The sequence below is a fragment of the Adiantum capillus-veneris genome, chromosome 30 (assembly GCF_014529385.1).
Source record: "Adiantum capillus-veneris isolate H3 chromosome 30, ASM1452938v2, whole genome shotgun sequence".
In the NCBI taxonomy this organism is placed as follows: domain Eukaryota; kingdom Viridiplantae; phylum Streptophyta; class Polypodiopsida; order Polypodiales; family Pteridaceae; genus Adiantum; species Adiantum capillus-veneris.
This window is the reverse complement of record NC_140960.1, coordinates 50,426,723-50,448,233: the sequence shown is the minus strand read 5'-3', so window position 1 is coordinate 50,448,233 and position 21,511 is coordinate 50,426,723. Positions and strand designations below refer to the sequence as shown.

At 46.3% G+C, this 21,511-nt stretch overlaps 1 protein-coding gene across 2 annotated transcripts in view; it reads left to right on the top strand.

Annotated features, from left to right (window-relative positions):
* Window positions 1–21,106, top strand: part of LOC147417933 (uncharacterized) — a 44,244-nt gene extending 23,138 nt beyond the window's left edge. For both annotated transcript variants that reach the window (XM_086506928.1, XM_086506927.1), the window contains one exon: window positions 20,912–21,106. In XM_086506928.1, coding sequence (XP_086363054.1) covers window positions 20,912–20,983 — 72 coding nt within the window. In that variant the 3' untranslated portion in view covers window positions 20,984–21,106. The remainder of the gene's footprint in view (window positions 1–20,911) is intronic.
* Window positions 21,107–21,511: the final 405 nt, after the last annotated feature.

The window sequence follows — 21,511 nt, the reverse complement described above, 5'->3', positions numbered from 1 at the left end:
TGGGGAGACTGTCCTCTGACTGCCAATGTAACTGTGAAGGGAGTAGGGCGAGTAGACTGTAGACCTAGAGCTATCACAGTGAACTCGGGCATCAGGTTGATGCCAGATCCACCATCCACTATCACTCCTGAGAATTGCCGACCCAAAACGGACACTGTTAGGTGAGGGCTTCTATAATCAGTGAGGGGAGCAGCAGGATTGGATATCATATAGAACTTTGATGGTTGCATTGGGAGGTATCCGCCACTAGGACTTGCTCCAAGGTAAAGTGACTGAATAACAGCAAGAGTGTCACTTCTAAAACTCGCATCTAGTCGCAGCATGTCATAGAGGGACAATTGTTGGAAGGTGTTCTTCAAGATTGTCTCTGCTGTAAGCTTCTCTTTTTCTACCAGTTGTTTCTCTGGCACCTTGATCTTCTGTAGATCGGAAACTGCTTCCAAGAAAGCTTTATCAAGATCGGAGAGCAAAGATTTGGATTCTTGCTTGCCACTGGGTGATGGCTTGTCAGTAGCTGAAGGCAAGGTATCCACTGTTGGGAGAATGTGTGGGGGAGTTGAACGTGTTGGAATACTAAGACAGAGAGTAGCTCTCTGGGCCCGAGTGAGGACACCCGATGGCTCCTCTGCCAGCTGCAACTTATTTTGAGGGATAACCACGTGTTAGAAGGGGGTGGCTGAGGAACGGTGCTAATTGCTATCAGATTGAGCTTGGGAAAGGTAAACTCATTCTGGCTTTGACTTGGGTTCGAAGCCGTGGATGCACGAAGTTTAGGGCAATCCTTATTGTAGTGATCCTTCGTTTCAAACTTTCAGGGCAACGACGGCACGGAGGGGATCCTTCGGGCAAAGGGCATTTGCTTTGGTAATGACCATATTCCCCGCATCTGTAGCACAAAATGGGCCGATTCAATGGGCGAGTCGAAGGGCGAGGTGGTCCTTGCTCCTGGTGCATGGAGTTGGAGGTGGAAGCATAGAAGCTTTGAGGTGATGAGGGAGCATGGGTATGATAAAAGCTCTGAGAGGGAAAAGTACTTTGCATACCTTGCATAGGAGGGGTTGTCAATAAAGGTGACATGTGGTGTGGATGGCCACTGGAGAAACCATATTGGATGCCGGTGTTGCCCCTTGCTGAAGAGTATGACCAAGACTTTGCTGTATTTGTCGCAATCCCTTGACGTAGTAGCAATCCTTGTCCTCATGACCAGACTTTTCACAGAAGTGACAGTAAACCCGAAGGGGACAGTCTTGTGGAGGGTGTCCTGGAGAGCGGCATGAGCTGCACCATACCATAGCCTTAGTCTCCTGCTGAGACCTAAGCTCTTCTAGCTCTCTCTTGATTTGATCCAAAGCCTCGTGATGTGGGGGCTTTTCCTGTCTAAGAGAGATTGATTTCTCCTCATGAAGAGCGCATTGTAGTTTTAGGGCTTCAAGTTCCCTACGTAAAGAAGTCAAAGGGTCAGATGGACTCTCCAAGAGTACAAAGGCAGTCTCTACCTGAGAAGAGTTGGTAAACAACATCCTTGCTCCCTCAATCCTAGTAGCAGCCGCCATAAACTCCTCCAAGGTGGCATCAAGTCGGAGATTCTCTCTCAGTTTTTGCTGAGAAGTCTTTGGAAGAGCTTTCTCTATCCACTTCTTGACCATAAATTCTCTTGGTTGTTGAGGAAGCTTGGCAACCAGAGACTTGCTTTTAGTCACGAGTTCTGCAAAAGTCTTCACTGGCTGGAGCACCATGTTGGCCAACTCATCCAAAACCTTTTCTTGGAAGTCACCTGGCCTGAATGCTGCATAGAACTGTTGTCTTAAAGCTGTCCAAGTTGCAAAGTGATTCTTTGCAAACTGACTGTACCACTTGTCTGCTAAACCATCCAAGGTAGATGGAAAGAGTACCAAATAAGCATCTTCTCTATAAAGACCACGACCTCTACAGAGAGATACAAACCTCCTTGCATGGTCGTCTGCTTCTTCTGAGGAGAGTCCCTTGAAAGTAGGAAACTTGATGTTTACCTTGGCCAAAACACTGGCGAACGCCTCCATAGCCTCTTGCTCTGGAGCCTGTTGCTCAATAGCTTGCTGTAAAAAAATGGGAGAGACCTTTACTGGGGAAGGTGACCTTGAAGATGTGGAACCGGATGGAGGAATGGATGATGCCGTATGTGGTGGTATGGGTGATGAGGTTGGTGGACTTCTACTGTCACGTGACACATCCAACCCTATGTGTCCGTGGACAAGCTACTTCATAACAAGGGTTCCGTCAGTCCAGTCAGTCTAGATTACCAAGTGTTCTGGCACTTTGGTGAGTCTGTTTGCGGACCGTGCATGCCCAGACACTTAGTGTAGATGCATATCCTCTGGTTGCACACAGCATGATCATAAGCATTCCCATCAGAATCCATCAGAATCCTTCAGGGGAGTTTTCCAGTGCATTTTACCTATTTTTCCTATTTTTGACATTTTTCACTTATTAATTTAAGTGACTATTGGAAAGTAGATAGGGCAAATTGAGTAAGTTTGTATATAAGCAAACCTAGACTAGCACTAATTGACAGAAGAGGCAGCAAGAGCACTTGCTCAACAGGCAACTTCTCAGCAGAACCCAAAGCCCTAGCGTTTTTGCTCCACATCAACCACCTAGCGTTTTTGGACCAGATCAGCCAACGTTTTTACTCTTGCAAACCCCTGGCGACAGAAGACTAGCGTTTTGCATTTGCAGGACATCCGGCGACAACATAACCATTTTCAGCCCTAGCGTTTTTGATTTGCTGATCAGCCCCAACGTTTTGTAGATTTACTGCGACAGAACATCAAGAACCATCAGCGTTTTCAGTTTTCAGCCCTTAGACACCGCAGATCAAGTCCCGAACCTCGCAGATCTCACCTTCCCGCAGCAGTTCCTCGCCGCACGGTCAGTTTCCGCAAGGTTTACAATTTCAGCCCGGAAAATGCAGATTTCAGCATCTGTGTTTTCAGCGCGTCGTGGTTGCATCGTCGCCATTGACATCGTCACCGACCTAGAGTCAGAATTCAGCAGATAAAGATTTGCAGATTTCAGCCCTTAGCATTTTCAGATTTCAGCCTGTCTCGTCGTCGTCCTCATCGTCTGCAAGTCCAAGCATTGTAGAGATTTGTGCAATCATAAGTAGACCGCTCTCGCCATAGAGAGTGGGGCTTTCGGAGGAGGGTTTGACAACTTTCTCGTGCCATATTCTCTTCTCTCTCTATCTCTCAGTCTCATGCACCTTCACACATAGTGTCCATTCACTTTGTTTGTGTCCATTGCACTCTCTCATTAAGAACGGAAGGCTCTCCTTCCATAAGAACAAAAGGAACCTTTAGCACAGTTCGGAGCACTCATCTTGAGCAAAGTTCAAATATTCATTCCGCAAACATTCAAACCTCGCAGATCTCACCTTCCCGCAGCAGTTCCTCGCTGCACGGTCAGTTTCTGCAAGGTTTATAGTTTCAGCCCGGAAAACGCAGATTTTAGCATCTGCGTTTTCAGCGCGTCGTCGTCGCATCATCGCCATCGACATCGTCACCGACATAGAGTCAGAATTCAGCAGATAAAGATTTGCAGATTTCAGCCCTTAGCATTTTCAGATTTCAGCCCGTCTCATCGTCGTCGACATCGTTGGCAAGTCCAAAGCATTGTAGAGATTTGTGCAATCATAAGTAGACCGCTCTCGCCATAGAGAGTGGGGCCTTCAGAGGAGGGTTTGACAACTTTCTGGTGTCGTACTCTCTTCTCTCTCTATCTCTCAGTCTCATGCACCTTCACACATAGTGTCCATTCACTTTGTTTGTGTCCATTGCACTCTCTCATTAGGAACGGAAGGCTCTCCCTTCCATAAGAACAAAAGGAACCTTAAGCACAGTTCGGAGCACTCATCTTGAGCAAAGTTCAAACATTCATTCTGTTGCACCTTACATCTACTAGGTACCAAGGGTTGACGTCTTCTGTTGTAGTACTTCAGAGGACTCAGTAGTGCGCTTTGACGCTCTAATGACCGTCTTGTATGTGTCATGCAGTGACCACAACCCAACCAAGCTTTGAGCAAGAAGACCTTTAACTGGCTCAACACAGGTCTAGACTCTACTAGACCAAGGCGAGTACTAGACCACCTGATCCACCCAGGGACGAGGAAGGACTAGACCAGGGACCAGGGTGAGAGAGGATCAGACCAGCAGGCTGACTAGGCAAGGGCGAAGTAGACGAGGCTAGGTAAAACCCAGCTAGCTCCTCGATTTGTACGTCAACAAGAGTGAGACTTCAGTTGAGGTCCCACCGGGCGTGCCAAAAATGAGAGCACCTGTAGCACGGATAGTGTGTCGTGCTCTCTACAGTGGGTGCTCCTCAATGCAATGTGCGTGACAATCTCACTTGAAATAGACTGAAAACAAAGGAACAATAGATAACAACTGATCACACAGAGACACAACAGCAGACCAGAACATATGACTCGACTATCTCAAAGAACCGATTTAGACTTTGGCGTGGTAGCACACTCAGCTCCAACCCAGAACTCACAGATACAATGGGGTGTCGAGGCTCATATGTGCAGGGATAGTGCAGATGTGATGTGTGTATAGACTCACTCCTCTAGACGATGACCTAGACCATATATGAAGAAGATGATCCCGATGACCCAACAACTACTACTCATGTGTACCACCATAAAGAGCCACCGCCATCTAAGTCTATCCCCAAACTGAGTGGTGGTGGTGACCTGGCCACGATGTCCACTAGACCACCGTCCGTATCCTTGCCACGTGTCACTTAGACCAATTGTACTAACTGTGTGCCTTGTGAAAGTGACACTGTAGCCTGCTACATTGGCTCATGCAAGCTAACTAGAGTCCATGCATGGCAGGTAGTCGTCCATGCTAGTCAGCTCCAGTCCATGCAAGCTAACTGGAGTCCATGCATGGCAGCTAGCAGTAGTCTATGCATGTCAACTGGAGTCCATGTAGGGCAGGTAGCAATCCATGCATAGAAGGTGGCAATCTAACTGGAGTGCATGCATGAGAGGCTGTAGTTCAAGGATAGGAAGTACGAGACCGCCCTAGTGAGCCAATTCAAGTATAGCAGGAAGTAGGCGACCCTAATTGTCTGATGCAACGGAATTGAAATGTTGAAGATCGACACTTTCACAAATCTTTTATTGCTTTAGTGATTGCTTTTAGCTTGATGACGGTTCCTTTTAGTTTCCCTTAAAAGTGGGAATAGAGAGAGGAGTAGAGGTGTGTAGAGGGGGAGAGAGAGAGAGAGAGAGAGAGAGAGAGAGAGAGAGAGAGAGAGAGAGAGAGAGAGAGACACTGAATGGGGAAAGTACCTCAGTATCTTTAGTACCCGCAGTACCTCAATACCCATGAGTATCTTTACTACTCGCAGTATCCCAATACATGCAATACCCTTCAGTATTTCAATAGTATCTCAGTAATACCCAACATCAGTAACATCGGTACCCATTAGCATCAGCATCTCAGCATTTAGTCATTGTATCAACATTGTGCAAGAATAAAGAAAGTACTTGCTCTGGCAACAAAGCAATGGGGCCCTTGTGGGTTTGGGACCCGACATACCGTGTCCTCTCTCTCTCTCTCTCTCTCTCTCTCTCTAGTGTTGGGTATAATCTGCAAAACGCTAGTGCTCTTGCAAACGGTGGACTCTGTTGATGGCGCTATTTGCAAGTGATGCAAATTGATGGGTTGTGCTCCCTTTATAGCCAAGGTTTTGGGCTTATAATCTCCTAAGGCTCAGGTAGGCCAAAAAAATTGGAAGACAAAATTAAAAATAATTCATGAAATCATTTATTGAATAAACTTCACTTCCGTTAAGTTTCTTGGTGAAATTGTCGCATATTTGTCCACTCGGGAATCCAATTGACGTTGGGAATGGTTCGTTGGATTTCTCTAACCTTAAACTATATGCACGTCCTGCGAGATGTTCACCATAGTGTAATAGCATTTGTGAAAACGCGTGTACAAACCATTTATGCAAGAGGCTTCCAAAATTGAAAAACTTAATCTAATGGACTTGTCCGCATATGCAGGTCCTTGCCAACATGCTTACAAACTTATCGGTACTAATCCTCTAAGGATGCTAGACACTCCTACTAGGAATAGGGGGAAATGGGCTCTGGAAGTCGATGAAGCATGTCCACGTGGTACATAGAGCCATGTGCACGTGACATCCTCTCTTGCTTAAGGCGAGGTACGGGGTCATAGTCACATGGGGATGGGGACGGGTCTCGGGGACGTGACGGGTCACAGGGACAGAGACGTGGAAAAATAGGGGATGGGCCAATGGACGGGCTACGGGACGCATGTTAAAAAACATTTATTCTATATAGAGAACAGCAAGAGCACAAGATTGCAAAAAATAAGTGGGTTTTGCAGTCATAAATACCGAAATATGACCTGTAGTAAGAACGCAGCGAGCGTGCGCCGCATAGGTTGATGCGATGATCAATTATGATACTCAAAGGGAAGAAAGTAATGATGTGCAAGTGAAGAGTCGGTTAGTAGGGTCTATTGGGCAACATTGGCATATAGCTCAAGACTCTTAAGACTCTGAAGAGCCTAGAGAAAAGGTGTAGGGTACCTTGTTCGCGTCCCCCTTGCATGTGTCACAAGGGACCCGCGTCTCGGGACGCGTCCCCTCTGCGTCCCATGTGCGGGGACCCCTCTGGCGTCGTGTCGCCGTGTCCTGTCTCATGTCCTCGCGTCCCTTGTTTCGTCCCTCCCAAAAATGGCCACGTTCTCGGGTTTCTATGGTACGGATATCGAGCTGCATGGCCTCCTTCTACGAGGCTAGCAAATTTGCATAATTTATGGAAAATTATTTGTGCACCCAAGCAGCTTCATGTGTCCCTTGATCCTTGAACTTCACGAAGTATTGCCTTGCTTGCTTCTTTGTGCCGTGCTTGAATCCATGCAAAAGGATTTGTTCCGGCTCCATAACTTCCACCTCATCAATTATCTCCGATTGCTCCTCGTTTGGAATGCTCCTTGTAGGTTCACCCTGAAACAATTGAAGCCAAGAAACATGGAAAGCATTATGCATTGTCCGAGAAGGTGACAAACGTAATTGCATGGAAATATCATTCACTTTTTTGGTGATCGAAAACGGACCATACTTATGAAATGAAAGTTTAGAACACCTCTTACCGCTTGAGACGTTGCTTCATGATCCTTAAAAACACCGAGTCATCCTCCTTGAATGAGACATCATGTTGATGCTTATTAGCATGCCTAGAATAGAACTCTTGAGCCTTGCTAAGCCGAAGCTTAAGACTCTGGAGTACCACGGTATAGGTTTGACTAACACAATTTGTCACAAGGCTGTGACAACCACTAACCTTAGTTGTTGGTTCTTTCCCTTGATTTTTATTTAGTTTTTGGGACCCTCTTTTTGAAGTCACAAATGATTGGACATTGCGTGGCTAGTGTGAAACAATCGATGGCCGAGAGTTTCACCCGCAGTCAGGAAGGGTTGGTCGTCACGAGTTAGTCGGGCCAATCGACACTGAAATCTGAGAAATAAAAGGGTGGCTAGGCTTAGTTCAAAGTCATTCAGACCCCTCGGCAAGACTTTTAAGTTGGTTGGTACTAGGAAAGTAAACCAAAAGGAGTCAAATGGACACTTGGCAGTAGGAGAGCTGCATGTGCCATGCAAGTCAACATACACTTTCCAAAAGCCTCATCCAAGAGGGGGCGTCCATTTTTGAGTGGGGGATTGATTTTTGGACTTCATAAGTGTGCTACACAGTGTGTGAGTAGTGGTGTAGATGATCACAGCTTTAATTGAAAGCTTGCCTTCTCCCTTGCTCTATGTAGCGTGATGATTTGCTCTCGCGCATCTCTCTCCCCTTCGCACATATGGTAATGTCCCTCTAGTTGGGCTTCTCAGATGACCATGTACAATTCTGGGGGTTTTATGTGCGTTTGCCAAGGCAAGAGCCTTTTGTAGAGGATCCGATTAGCTAATTGCTAATCCCCTTCAAGCATGCACAATTCCATCATGAAGCAATGCGAAAATGGAGAGTTTTCTCGCGTGAAAATTCGTTCGATTTACAGGGGAACTGTCCCATCTCGTGCGGGAGCTTCTTAGACACACGTAGACATGTTTGCTCCGCTCAAAATGATGCTAAACTGGGAATTACAACCTGCTGTGTTTTTTTTGCAGGTTTAGGGTTTCGCACCTAAATTTCAAGGTAAAGCCAAGGGAGCCTCGTGAAAGCCTTGGGTGCTTGTACATGACGATTTAGAGAGATTTTTTGCGAGGAATCTTGTAAGGTGTAGCGGAAGTGAATGTTGAACTTTGCTCAAGAAGAGTGCTCCGAACTGTGCTTAAGGGTTCCTTTTACTTACGGAAGGGAGAGCCTTCCGTTCGTTTAGTGAGAGAGTGCAAATGATCACAAACAAAATGCTAAACACTGTGAATGAAGGTGCTGAGAGTGAGAGATAGAGAGAGAAGAATACGACACCAGAAAGTTGTCAAACCCTCCTCCAAGGGCCCCTCTCTCGATGGCGAGAGAAGTCTATTGCTATTGATTGCACAAATCTGATACAAGGAGCTGATGCTGTGAGTCCTAAATGATGTTATGCCGATGTCGATGGTGAGGACGACGATGACGATGACGATGCTAAGGCTGAAAACTGAATGATGCAAATCGGTAATTGTTGCACCAAGTCGGGGGTTGATCTGCTAACTTGATGGCTGAAAAAACGATGCTTCTTATGGCTGAAAACATTGTTTCTTATGGCGTAAAAACGCTGGACAGCAGGCTGCAAAAACGCTAGGAGTGCTGAGGTTTTCTTCGCTACAACACCGTTGCTGTAGGGATGTGCAATAAGGGTTATTGCTAGCTAATCTTGGGGCTGAATCTGCAGCAATCTGAAAACAAAACGCTGGCTGAATCTTGTTGTTTTGCTAGCGTTAGTTGAAGGATCCCAAAACGTTGCAGCAAGGTACTTGCTTGAGTTTGCTGGCTGAAGTGGGAGGTTCCAAAAACGCCAGGCTGAGGGCTGTTTGTAGAAATGCCAAGTCTTTGTGGAAGGTTCTTGCTTGAGAAGTCGCGCTAGAGGGCCTGTTGCAAGAGGTTGCCTGTGCTTTCCTTGCTTCTTTTGCTCTACTAGTGAGTGTCAGTTTTCTTTTATATTAACTTAGCAAATTTGCCTTGCCCAGTTTCCCAACAAAGTCACTTATTAACAATAAGTGAAAAATGGTTAAAATAGGGAAAATAGGTTCTGTGCACTGTAAAATGCTCCTGATGGATTCTGATGATAATGTTGATGATCATGCTGTGTGCAACGAGAGGATATGCGTCTACTCTAAGTGTCTGGGCATGCACGGTCTGCGAACAGACTCGCAAAAGTGCCAGAACACTTCCTAAGCTAGGCTGACTGAACCCTTGTCATGAAGTAGCTTGTCCACATGCACACAGGGTTAGATGTGCACGTGACAAATCTCGTTTAATTGAAGGGGCAAGTGACCCTACAGGTGCGAGAGCTCGAGGACTACCCGCAGAAGTGATCGACATGCGAATCGGAGTGCAAAACCTTGTTGTAATTTATTGCCGGTTTAGGGTTTTGGCCAGTTTTGATGCCTACAGGTCCCAGGAATGGAATCACCGAACATAGAAAATTCAAAGTGCTGTAATTTCTCGCCATGTTTTGTAAAGTGCTCCAAAGTGCGTGGAAAGTCATTGTTTACTTGGGATTTTGTCCGTGGAGACTTCTACTAGTGGTTACGGTGCCGAAATTGGGTTAGAGTAGGGGAATTGCAGCTCGATAAAAGTGGGACAGCTTGTAGAAGTTTATAGGTTTTTCTCAAGTGTATTAAGAATAAAGAAATACCAAAAGGGGCGCCAGTCGTTGGGGCCAACGCGGTGTCGCTATTTGCTTGGAAGCACTCTAGCTGCCAAGTCGTGTGTTCGTTTGAAGTAATAAAGTTCCAATCACAGGTTTATCCGTGAAGTTTCTTTGTGTCGTAAGTTTAAGTAAAGATTGGGTGAAAGCCAAAGTCTACTGCCCCACGGGCCAGTTTCACAATTAAGATCATCAAATTTGGAAATACACCTAGTCAACAAAGATTGAAAAGATCGGCCAAAAGTAGCCTATATGGAGTACAACCAATTGCACTAGAGAACGAATCATTGAGGACAACCTGAACTACTCCATACGAGCAATTGCACAGAAAACAAATCATTGAGGACAACTTGAGCTGACGGCAAATATTGTTCCCATTGTTCCCACTTAGATTGTTCATCATGAATATACTATTTGAGAACATCAAATGGCAACTGGTTGTAAATTTCAGCTGCCAATTAGATTGTGGATGAAATGCATACGATAAGTTTAACTTAGTGTCAAAATTTTTAAACAAAGCACACCAAAAATGGGATGTGAACTTGGTATCACGATCCGACATGATTGACTTGGGTAGACCACACAATGGATACCAATGTTTTATGAACAACCGTACAACATCTTATGCAGTAACATTCAGAAACCATGTAATTATCTTTTAGATCATCAAAAGCAACACCTCGAATAGAGAGAAAAGAATGAGTTTCTATTGAGAGAACTTGATCTTTCCTATTCAATGTATTAGCAATAGAGTTAGCTTTGCTAGGGACATACTCAATCATACCACCAAATTGCTCAAAAAACTGAGACCATCGTGCTTGTCTATCACTCCAATGTGTACTAGGCATAGATTGAAGCCATCTAAGGGCTTGATAATTTGTGCAAACGACAAACTGACGCCCATAAATGAAATGCTTCCAATGTTTTAATGCATGAATGATAGAAAGAAGTTCCTTATCATAGATACAATAATTTTTCTCAACTGTCTTGAGTTTACGAGAGAGAAATGCCATTGGATGATTGTTTTGCTATAACATTCCGCCAATGGCAATGTTATCAGTATTAGTCAAAACTTCAAAAGGTTCCTCCCAAGAGGCAAGGGCAAGGCATGGTGCCTCTGTGATTGCTACTTTGAACGCTTCAAAAGCACTCTTAGAGGCATCGGTCATGACTATGCGCTGATGGCGAGTCTTGACACCTTTCGACAAATCAGACAATGGTGCGGCAATATGTGCTAAGTGGTTGATGTGAGAATTGTATGCTTGACACAAACCCAAAAATGAGCGGATATTATATGTTGTCTCAAGCAGAGTTACCCGGAACGCGGAACGGGAACGGCGACGGGCCTCCCTGCGGAACGGGGGAACGGGAATGGGCCCGGAACGGGAACGGCGCGGAATGGCATGCTAAAAAAACACCCAAATATTATTTTTTTTAGCGTTATGTGTTTGAATACAAGTAGTATTAGAGTCCTTTGACTCTAATACCCACAAAAAACACGATTCGAAGACCATTTAACCTTATTATGACTTGATTGGGATGTGAGGCGCCCAGAGTACATAGCCAGATGAACAACAATGAGCAAACACAATGCCCATAGTACATACACAATGCTCTCAAATAATTGCAAGAGTAGTAGTCAGAGATAACACTTTGGAATTAATTATGGCTAACATAGTAACAAGCCTCAAGGGCCGCCAGCGACCAAGGTGCTACAAAAAAACCAAAGGGGGGCAAAGTTCAAACCAGACTTCAGTGACCACAATGCCAAAAGACTGAAGGTGACAAATACCATAAAGATGCTAGTAGCTACAAATGGCAAAGAGGGCAAGGCTCAAGCAGCCATACAAAAAGGTGGATAAATGGCAAAGACTCAAGACTCAAGAGCCACTAGCCTGAGAGGCCTCCCAATCCGTAGTAGCCGGCTGTAAATCATGCACATCCTCCCATTCCTCATCATCGAGGTCTAGGTCCGGCTCGATCTCAGCCACAGATGAAGTACCTGGTGTTGGTGGATGTGCATCTCCACCCGTCTGAGAAGCCTCTTGCTCCATCTCCCACTGTGTAAAAGGATCTGTCTGTTTGTCTGTACTCTTGCAAAGCATTTTCAAATTTGCGCTGACGAAGACAAGATCATTAGCCTTCTCCACTCCAAGCCGATTTCTCTTCTTGGAAGCAATGTGGCTAAAGGTACTCCACAATTGCTCCAAGCATGAGGTACTAACTGACTGGCTGAGAATACGGATCGCCAATCTCTGAAGCTCAGGGCCATCATAGCCATAGTCCTCCCACCAAAGCACTGAACCTATTTTCCTGCGATCAATCTGAGCATCTGGACTGCCAAATGACCCCCGCATCTCTTTGTACTGTCTCAGCTGATCTCTGACAATGCGTCGCCCATCTCTGTCTAGAACCATCTTGTTTAAGATCTCTGTAAATTGGTTCATGACTTCCCTATCTGTCTCTTGCCCTGCACCTTGGAACTCTGGATCCACCATGTACGCTGCCCCGTGTAAAGGAGAGGCATATGAATTCCACCTCGAGCTGCAAAGCGCATGGATCTCCTCATATCGCTCTGCGTTCTGCTCAAGCTGTGCAAGCTGCTCAATCATGCGGTCCATTGCCTCATAAATCTTGCCAATGTAAGGATCCATGCCATCCAGAACTCGAAGCAAATGAACCACCGGTTTTACCTGTGCATCTAGACTCTTGAGCTCCTTCCAGAACTCAAGATCCTCTGCCTTATCCTTGCACAAAATCCCTGCAACTGTCTTTGCATAGGGGGAGGTGGTGAACTCATCACTGATGAAGACCTGTCGGACCGCATTTTGACATTCAGACAGCCTGCGTACAAGAAGAAAGTTGAATGCGAAGCGGGTATCTGAATACTTTAGAAGCACTTTGCCGCCCGACCTCTTGAGGTACTCACTCCGAACCAAGTTGTGATTGTTGATGAAAGTAACCATCTTCATTGCATCAGCAATGACTGGAGCAATCCAGTCTAGCTTGCCGATGTCTTTTAGAAGGTTGTTCAAGCAGTGTGCCATGCAAAAGCACACTGTCACATGCGGATAGTGGCCCTCTATGATAGCTGCTGCTGCCCTGTTTGATGCCTCCCCATCTGTGACAAAGGCCACCACGTGTTGCTCACCGATGGTTTCTATGGCCGCTGTCCACTCTGCAGAGAGGACATCGGCGGACTTGCCACTCTCAGTGGCATCATGAGAGTGCACAAAGTACATCTCTCCACTGGAGTATGCGACGAGACCATGGATAGATCTCTTCCTTGTATCGCTCCACCCGTCAGCAATGAGGGAAACGCCATGTTTTGCCCAAAGACGCTGAATGTTGAGGGTTGCTTGCTCCACGATAGCCTTCTCTCGATCGAGCAAGGTGGTTCGGAGAGCCTCTGAAGATGGCGGCACATAGCCGGTGCCATACTCTCCTATCCGTTGCACCATGACTTTCCAATACTCTGACCTATTTCGATCAAACATAGAAGAGGTTAGTATCAAAAAAGTGGAAACGACGATAACGGAAGAAATGAGAGAGAAGATTGATGAATCATAAAACAATGAACATACCTCGCTGCGACAAATGGGATATGGTCGTGATAGAAGAATCGGGCCACGGCCGCATCCACCTCTTCCTTCTTCTTTGGGTCCCAAGAGGTGGCAAGGGTCTTTTGGTGACGAATTGGACCTTTTGAAGATGCACCAACACCTACACCGGGTAGAGAGGAAGAAGGGAAAATGAGGGTCTTTGGATCAATACCTTTGCATCCCGGCTTGGCTTTATGGTTGAATTGCCGATCCTTTTCCTCGAGCTCCTTCCTCTTCTCGATGGTTACGTTGGCACAAAATTTCACCTCATGTCCCAGCACTCGAAGAAAGTGTGTCCCCACTTTGTCATGCCCCCCTTTCCGCGTGTAAGAGCATAGCTTGCATCCCCATGCACGAGAACCTCCCGCTGCCGACAAGGTGCCCTCCGAGGTCACTTCATCCCACCACGACCATTCCTTCGTCTTTTGAGTGTTGCCCGCATGAACGGAGGGGGTTGAACGAGAAGAAGAGGCCATGGATGATGGATTATCCGTGAAAGAGAGAGCTTGATCTTGAACTTTGAGAGAGAGAGAGGGATTGAGAGAGAGAGGCTTGCCGCTTGATTCCGTGAGAGCTTGAGCCTTGAGCCTTGAAAGTTGAGGGTTAGAACTTAGAAGTTAGCCCAAGAGAGAGAGAGGTTGAGAGCTTGAGCCTTGAGGCATGCCGCGGCGCCACACTATGGCTTGAGAGTTGAGAGCAAGCTAGGGAGAATGAGCTTGGCTTGAGAGTTGAGAGCAAGGCTCAAGCAAGGGAGAATGGGCCTTGAGGCTTGATGAGTGTGTGAAGAATGGGGGAGGAGGGGGGCATTATATACTTTTTTGATTGTTGAAAATGGCCGTTGGCTGCCTAACAGTCATTTTTTTCAATTTCAAAAACTGCCGTTTATGGCCGTTCAGGCCGTTCCGGTCCGTTCCGTCCCGTTCTAGCCCGTTCCGGTCGTCCCGTTCCAGTGACAGTTTCCAGCCGGAACGCCGTTCCGTTCCGACGCGTTCCAGAAAATCCCAACCGGCCGGAACGCCGTTCCGGCGTTCCAAGGCCCGAAATGTCCGTTCCCTGGTAACTCTGGTCTCAAGCCCGGGCCACTCTCGTAGTTCACTTACCTTCGCAGGATCAAGTCGAATGCCGTCGGGAGAGATGATGTAGCCCAAATAGAACACAGTAGTCAGAAGAAATTCTGACTTCTTTGTGGCAATATAAAGATGATTGACATTTAATCAAGCCAAAACTTTCTCTACATCTATAGCATGCTCAAGAGGTGGAGAAAATGAGATGCCATCTAGAAAAATAAATACGCACTTACGGACCAAATTAATGAACATACACATCATCATACGATTAAACATACCTGGTGCACCCGTGAAACCAAATGTCATAACAATGAACTCGTAATGCCCGCGCTCGCTCCTAAAGGGTGTCTTGTAGATATCTCGCTTCGCGATTCTTACCTCGTGGTAGCCACTCTTCAAATCGACTTTCGAAAACACGATAGCCCTATTGGGACGTTCCAAAATGTACTCGATGCGAGACATAGGAAACTTGTTCTTGATTGTGATCTTATTGAGGGCTTTGTATTCCACACATAACCGCGATGAGTCATTTTTCTTACAAACAAAAAGAATTGGAGCAGCAAAAGGAGTTACACTGGGACGTATAAAACCCTATCCAACACCTCACCTAGCTGGCAATCTAGCTCCTCTTCATTAGCCTTGTTCAAACGATAAGGTCGATGGCATGATCCTCAGGTCGCTCTCGGGAGGGAGTGTAGGGCGAGATCATCCTGGAGAAACAAGTTCAAACTTTTCAAACAACTCACCGTACCTATTAGGAATACCCAAGTTCCTTGCTGTGGGGTTAACATAGATGACCGCCGCTTGGGCTCCTCAATGTAGCGCTCTTTTAGCTTGGACATGAGAGATGAGAGGGAGAGAGGGAATGCCGCTCTCGCCTCGAATGAGGACGGGTTGTGACACATTGTCATTGATGAGAAGTGTGAAGTTGTGAACTTCCCCCAATCGACAATTGACTTAAACATACGAAATCACTTAATTTTTGGCATCATATGACATTCTACAAGCTTAGAGATTACAAAACGACGAGTGAATTGAGCTTGTTGAATGACCAATTTGACATCATTACATTCTTGAGAGATTGAAGTGTCCATGCTTTCAGAGAACTCTTGGTGGGGATAAGAGCATTCTGAAGACGTACACGTTTCACAAGAGATTCACTTATGACATCATGAGAACTTCCAGAATCAAACAACACACTGACCCTTTGACCATTCACATGTCCATAATATTTTATGAGTTCATCCTCTTCGAAAGCCTCCATCTTGCTTAGCTTCTTGCTCTACCACACTCATAGCGTTCGCTTGAGGGGTAGAGTCAAAAGTTGACTCAGTAGAGGTTCCCTTCTTAGATCTTAGAACACTCCTTTTTCATGTGAGGACATGACAATGGAAGCACCTACGTTCCTTTGCATACAATGCCCGATCTTCTCTACTTAATCGACTACGTGAAACTCCTTGAGCAATCTTCTCATCAGGTGTGAGTTGAGGTTATCAGATTTTCCTTTACTCTTATTCTTAGATCGAGATGTAGATGGAGAATTAGATTGAGAAGAAGAACTGAAAGAGTTCTTTTTATTGTTACCATTCACATGTCTTTGTCTCTAGAGGAGTCTTGAGAGGAAGAGTTACCATTATTGTTTGCCGTCTGGAGCTTACCCTTGTTGTGCTTCATCTCTTGGAGTTGAGCCAAGCGTATCGCCTCTTGCAATGTCTTTGGATCACCGGCTTCCACCACAAACTCGATCGAGTGGTCCAATCCAAAGAGAAAGGCCTCCAACCGTTCCTCATCCAATTTCCTCAATTGTCCACCTAATTGAGACACACGGCTAGCATACTTTACCTTGTTGAGAAAAAAGCCCAAAAATCCGTCTTTAATCGCTTCAGATACTGTGGAGGCAAGAAGCATTTCCTCTGTCTTCTCCATCCACTCATCCTTCCAGGTGATGGCATCACCCGTGAGCTGCATGGAAGCCAAGAGAACTTTGTCATTATCAGACTTCTTAACAATCGCAAAGTAGGATGTGCATTGTCGCAACCAAGAATAAATGGAGAATAGCATCCATCTTACCTTCATACTTACTGAGAGAGAGAGAGAGAGAGCGTTGCTAATTGGACTATTTTCTTATTTTTAATGATTAATCTCTTTTTTAGGATATTTTATTATGTGCACTAAGAACTGTTAAAAGATTGTAGCTACAGGAACTGCCATCAAGAACGGACAAACTCTGATGTGTCATTTGATGGGTGACGGTAAACATCGCGAAGGAGTTTCCGTAAGTTCGGTGGAAAGGGCCGGGTTACGAGTGCCCCTGATGCGTCACATGATGGGTGACGGGTGCATCAGTAAGGGGGCATCCCGTAGGCTAAGGAGGAAATCTGAACTGAGTAAGAAAAATACGCGTAAGAACGCAAGCACAAGAATAAAGATGGGTTCAATGAAGCTTTTTAAGAAAAGCAGGAACAGTCGCGGGAGGACAGATGTTTTCCCGCGAGGAGTCTGTGTCTGCATTGCATCTGTGTCGTGTCCTGCACCTGGGGACGCCTGGAATGTGTCCGTGTAGCATTGTTTTCATTAACTAAGTGAGTTTTTAAAGTTTGAACATGTTCACACTTTGTTTTATTAAAGTGGCTGGTCACTTTTAAGTGACCAGGCCTTTATTAATAACATAAAGCAAGTCCCTCAAAAAAAAAGGCAGCGCTAAAAAGCTATGCGGGGGGGGGGGGGGGGGGGGCTGAATTTGCGATCTTTCTCTCTCCTCTCTCTAGGAGTGCTAGGCTCTGCTTTTTGGGCTGCTATTCCCGCCGGGTACCAGAGCCTATAAAAGGGCAGCAAGCGTTCAGTTTCCAGCAAGCCGGAAGCAGCAGAAAGCACTAGCGTTGGGATTTTGGAGCAGAGATTGGCGACGGAAACTGCAAGTGTTCGCGTGACGACTGAGTACGGAGGTCGATTCTCCGAGCAAGGAGCGACAGGTATAAGGTGTTGATACGCATTGAGAATTGTTGCTCTGTGTGGTTTGTTTTGCAGGAATCTCCGGTCTTACGGGAAGGCCCTTTACGGGAAGTACGGCTTCACGCCTAAGTCCCTCACGGGAAAGTACGGCTTCGCGCCTAAGTCCCTTACGGGAAGGAACGGCCTTGTGCCTAAGCCCTTTACGGGAAAGCACGACCTTCGGGTCTAAGGTTACAGAACGGAGGGGTTTCCTCGGGTTCTCGTGCTTGTATAAGAATTCTCCCTGAATAAAAGAATACTCTTAACGAGGGGGGACCAACCCATCTTCTGGTCCCCAATACTGTGTCGATCTTCTCCTTTCTCTCCCTTTTGCAAAGTATTATAATTTTCAGATTTCTAAGTGCTCGTGTACGCTCCCGTTTTGTGTGTGTGTGAGAGAGAGAGAGAGAGAGAGAGAGAGAGAGAGAGAGAGAGAGAGAGAGAGAGAGAGAGAGAGAGAGATCCAATGGGGTCCCAACCAACCCTCTCAAGGGCCCCCCACACCGTTGCCGATGTGGTATTTGCTTTAGATTGCATAAATGGAAGTGTAAAACCTAGATTGTCACCATTTCAATTCCGTTGCACATGACACTAATGAAGGGCAATTCCAGGATGGCAGGTGCATGGCAGTCCCAAAAGCTGCTGCGCCCACAGACAGATGAGGAACTGTTTATGCTCTTGTTTACATAGGATTCTTACTTTTCCTCCTGAAGTGTAGTAGTGTATGCAACACACTTCCTATGTAGTGGCTCCCACCTTACTCTGGGCTCTCAAATACCTTTATGAGAAGCACTATGTTTCTTCTCTTCGTCACCTCCTCTAGTCTCACATGGATGTATCCATAGTGAACCATTGCAATTCCACTTCGCCATATGTATCTCTATATAGTGTCTCGACTCTCGACTCTCGACTCTCATAGGCTGCAACTCTTAAGGTTGTCCACCTCAGGGACGGACCTTGTGTCCTACCCGTTTAGTCCCATACAAACATCTGAAATAGTATGTTAACTCCTCTTTTTTTGCTCTGCTTACTCCTCTTTGTGGAGGTTTTTCTTTCTTGACAAGCTCCACCCATCTGGACTCCTTGGCGTCTATCTTCTCCTCAAGGCTCTCTGTATTTTCCTTGGTTCTTGATGGCATTCACACATGTGAGAGAGAGAGAGAGAGAGAAATGAAAAATGAAATGAAATGTTATATTAACGTCTTCAAAAGGCCAAAGTGACCTATGAGACCAGAAAGTTACAATGTGGTGGATCTGATACAAAGTCAGAGTATGACAAAAATGAAATGACAAATGTCACAATAAAATACTATGGAATCCTAAACTACTAGGTGTGAACTAAGCAGCTAGCTGGGATAGCTAGATCACAAGAGATCCAACATCGGTCGCTGGCGGATCTCATCAATCTCCTCCATGGTCAGTAGTCTGACCAGGCGTCGTGCATGTCGAGCCAAAGTGATCCGAATCCTCTCAGAGCAGCCTCCGTCGATGCTGTGTAGTCCTCCGCAGTCGTGGGCGTCTGGATCTTCCCAGCTCAGTCGCTCAGTCGATCACTGTGCCTCTGGTGTGAGGCGACGAGCTCTGCTGTGGTAGTAACTCCTCCGGGTGTCCAGTGGCAGCTCTAAAGAAATCTGTGATTTGTCTCTGGGACTGGCTAGCCTCTCCTCTCATCAGGCTCTCTCTCTGTCTGCGTAGCTCGAGCAAAAACAAACCCAGGCATCTCTGATCCTCGTACTGCATGACTCTGGAGAATGGTCCAAAGCCCTCTCTGAACAAGCAATGAGCGGCCTCGTATCTCGTAGTAGATGAGGCAGTGGCATGTGTAGTGCAACTCTGTCTCAGGCTCGATGTCACACAAGGGGCATGTCCTAGCCTCTGCTGGTACTCCGATGTATCTCCCAGTCTCGATCCGCAGCTGGTGTGAAGATGTACGTATCTGGCCGATAGCGCATCGTATCCCATGAGACAAGTGGGTGTCCATGTATCTGGGCCTCGTCACAAAACCATCAACCGTAAGCTGGAGGAGATGCTCGCTGTAGAAAGCCATCTTCGTGCCCAACTCGTGTGCTGGTTGTATCCATGTCCTCCTGGTGTCTAGTTGAGTCAAGTCCTGGCGGATGAGCCCGGTGATCTCGGACTGTGTAAGAGTCAGAGAGGGTGCATCTAGTGAGTACTGGAAGGGAGGCAATCTGTCTATGCTGAACCCATGCGCTTGAAACCATGATGTCATCTCCCCATACCAGCATGCTGTATCTCCCTGCATGGCTAACTGTCGAGAGGACTCAAGTGCAAGGCGGGCATATCTGTCTCTGGGAAGTTACCACATGCGGTGTATGGAGGAGACCGATCTGGTGATTGCCTCAACCACTAGTGGGGGGGCAGCTAGCTCTGCTCGAACAATAGCACGTGGTACTGAGGCCTTGGCTCTAATGAGCCGCGAGATCATAGAGACCAGAGGCTTCTCCATGTCCCCCCATCCATCACTGCGGCCTGTCCTCCCGTGATGATCTAATGAAGGTCCCGAAATCTCAGCTCCATAAAGCAATGCAGAAGCCACCAGAGTGTCAAAGAGCCAGAGCTTCGTCCGAGGCTCGTGAAACTGAACCTGTGAACACATCCTTTCCAATCTACCCAATGCTGCATGGGCTCTGGTCAGTCTAGTGTCTGCTGCCCTCCTCAATGAAAATGCTCGCCCACTAAAAACCACTCCGAGGTAAGTGTACGCCTCTGTATATTCCACAGTCTCCTGGCCGTATGTGAATGCTGGCGCTGATCTCCTGATCCACTGTGGGGTGGTATTAAATACCATGACCTTGGTTTTACCAAGGTTGACGGACAAACCACTTTCCTGAGCAAACCTATTCAAAGCATCCAAGTGACGTTGCATCCCCTCCGGAGAGTCGGAGATCAACACAATATCATCAGCATATAACAATAATGGAATCCATGTCCCTGCCAGCTGTGCACCTCTATCACCATCTCTCTCAATGTAGTCAGAAACCTCATCCACATACATACCAAATAGAGTAGGAGAGAGCGGGCAGCCCTGCTTCACCCCAATAGTGGAGTGAGTCGGTGTGGATAGACCCTCTGAGGTGCGTACCTGCCCCACTACTGACCTGTATAATGCCATGACCCCCCAAATGAGCTCTGTGGGTACTCCCATCTGCTGTAATCTGCGCATCAATCTAGCTCTAGGCACTGTGTCAAATGCTTTGCGGAAATCCACAAAGCTACAATAGATCCGTCTCCCACGCGATCTACCCTCCTCAATGATTGCTCAGTGTCAAGATATGGTCAAGAGTAGAAAAACCCCTGAGAGAGAGAGAGAGAGAGAGAGAGAGAGAGAGAGAGAGAGAGAGAGAATTTTTTGCAGGGGGATGTCACATGCAATATGGTGATCGATCCAGATGATCAAGTGGTAGTAAGCAAAAGCTGTTCGGTGTGACCCATTTTTTCCATCGTGCCTTTTGTGTATGTGCATATTATGATCCAAAATAAAGAAAGCCTGCCAAGAATATTTTCTGACTCCATTGTTGTTACATATTTGTTTTTGGTAATATTTTTGGCATTCTGAGGTGTTCTTGGGGTGGATATTTTGATGCTTCTCATCACTCTAGTATCCTCTTTGTATTTGGCTATTCTAACATCAGAACTTGTCGAAAAAAGACGGTTTTGATTGACATACTTGGAGTCATTTGGGGCTCTTTATCGAATACAAATTTTCCATGTCAAATTGGATTGCCCATTCTAGAGCGTAGTGTTACGTTTGGCCTGTTTTAGGATAAGGTAGAAAGGTGTACAAATCAGTTTTGTGACTTTGTTTAGTTAGTGAATGGGTCTCTTCGTTAAAGGGCTGCATTGGCACTGAGGACAGGTTCAAGCTGTCATTGTGTATGCTTTCAAGTGAGTTAATGCTGCGCCACCTCGACGTGCTACTCCATCCGCAGTGCGGGGATTTTATCAACGTTCATAG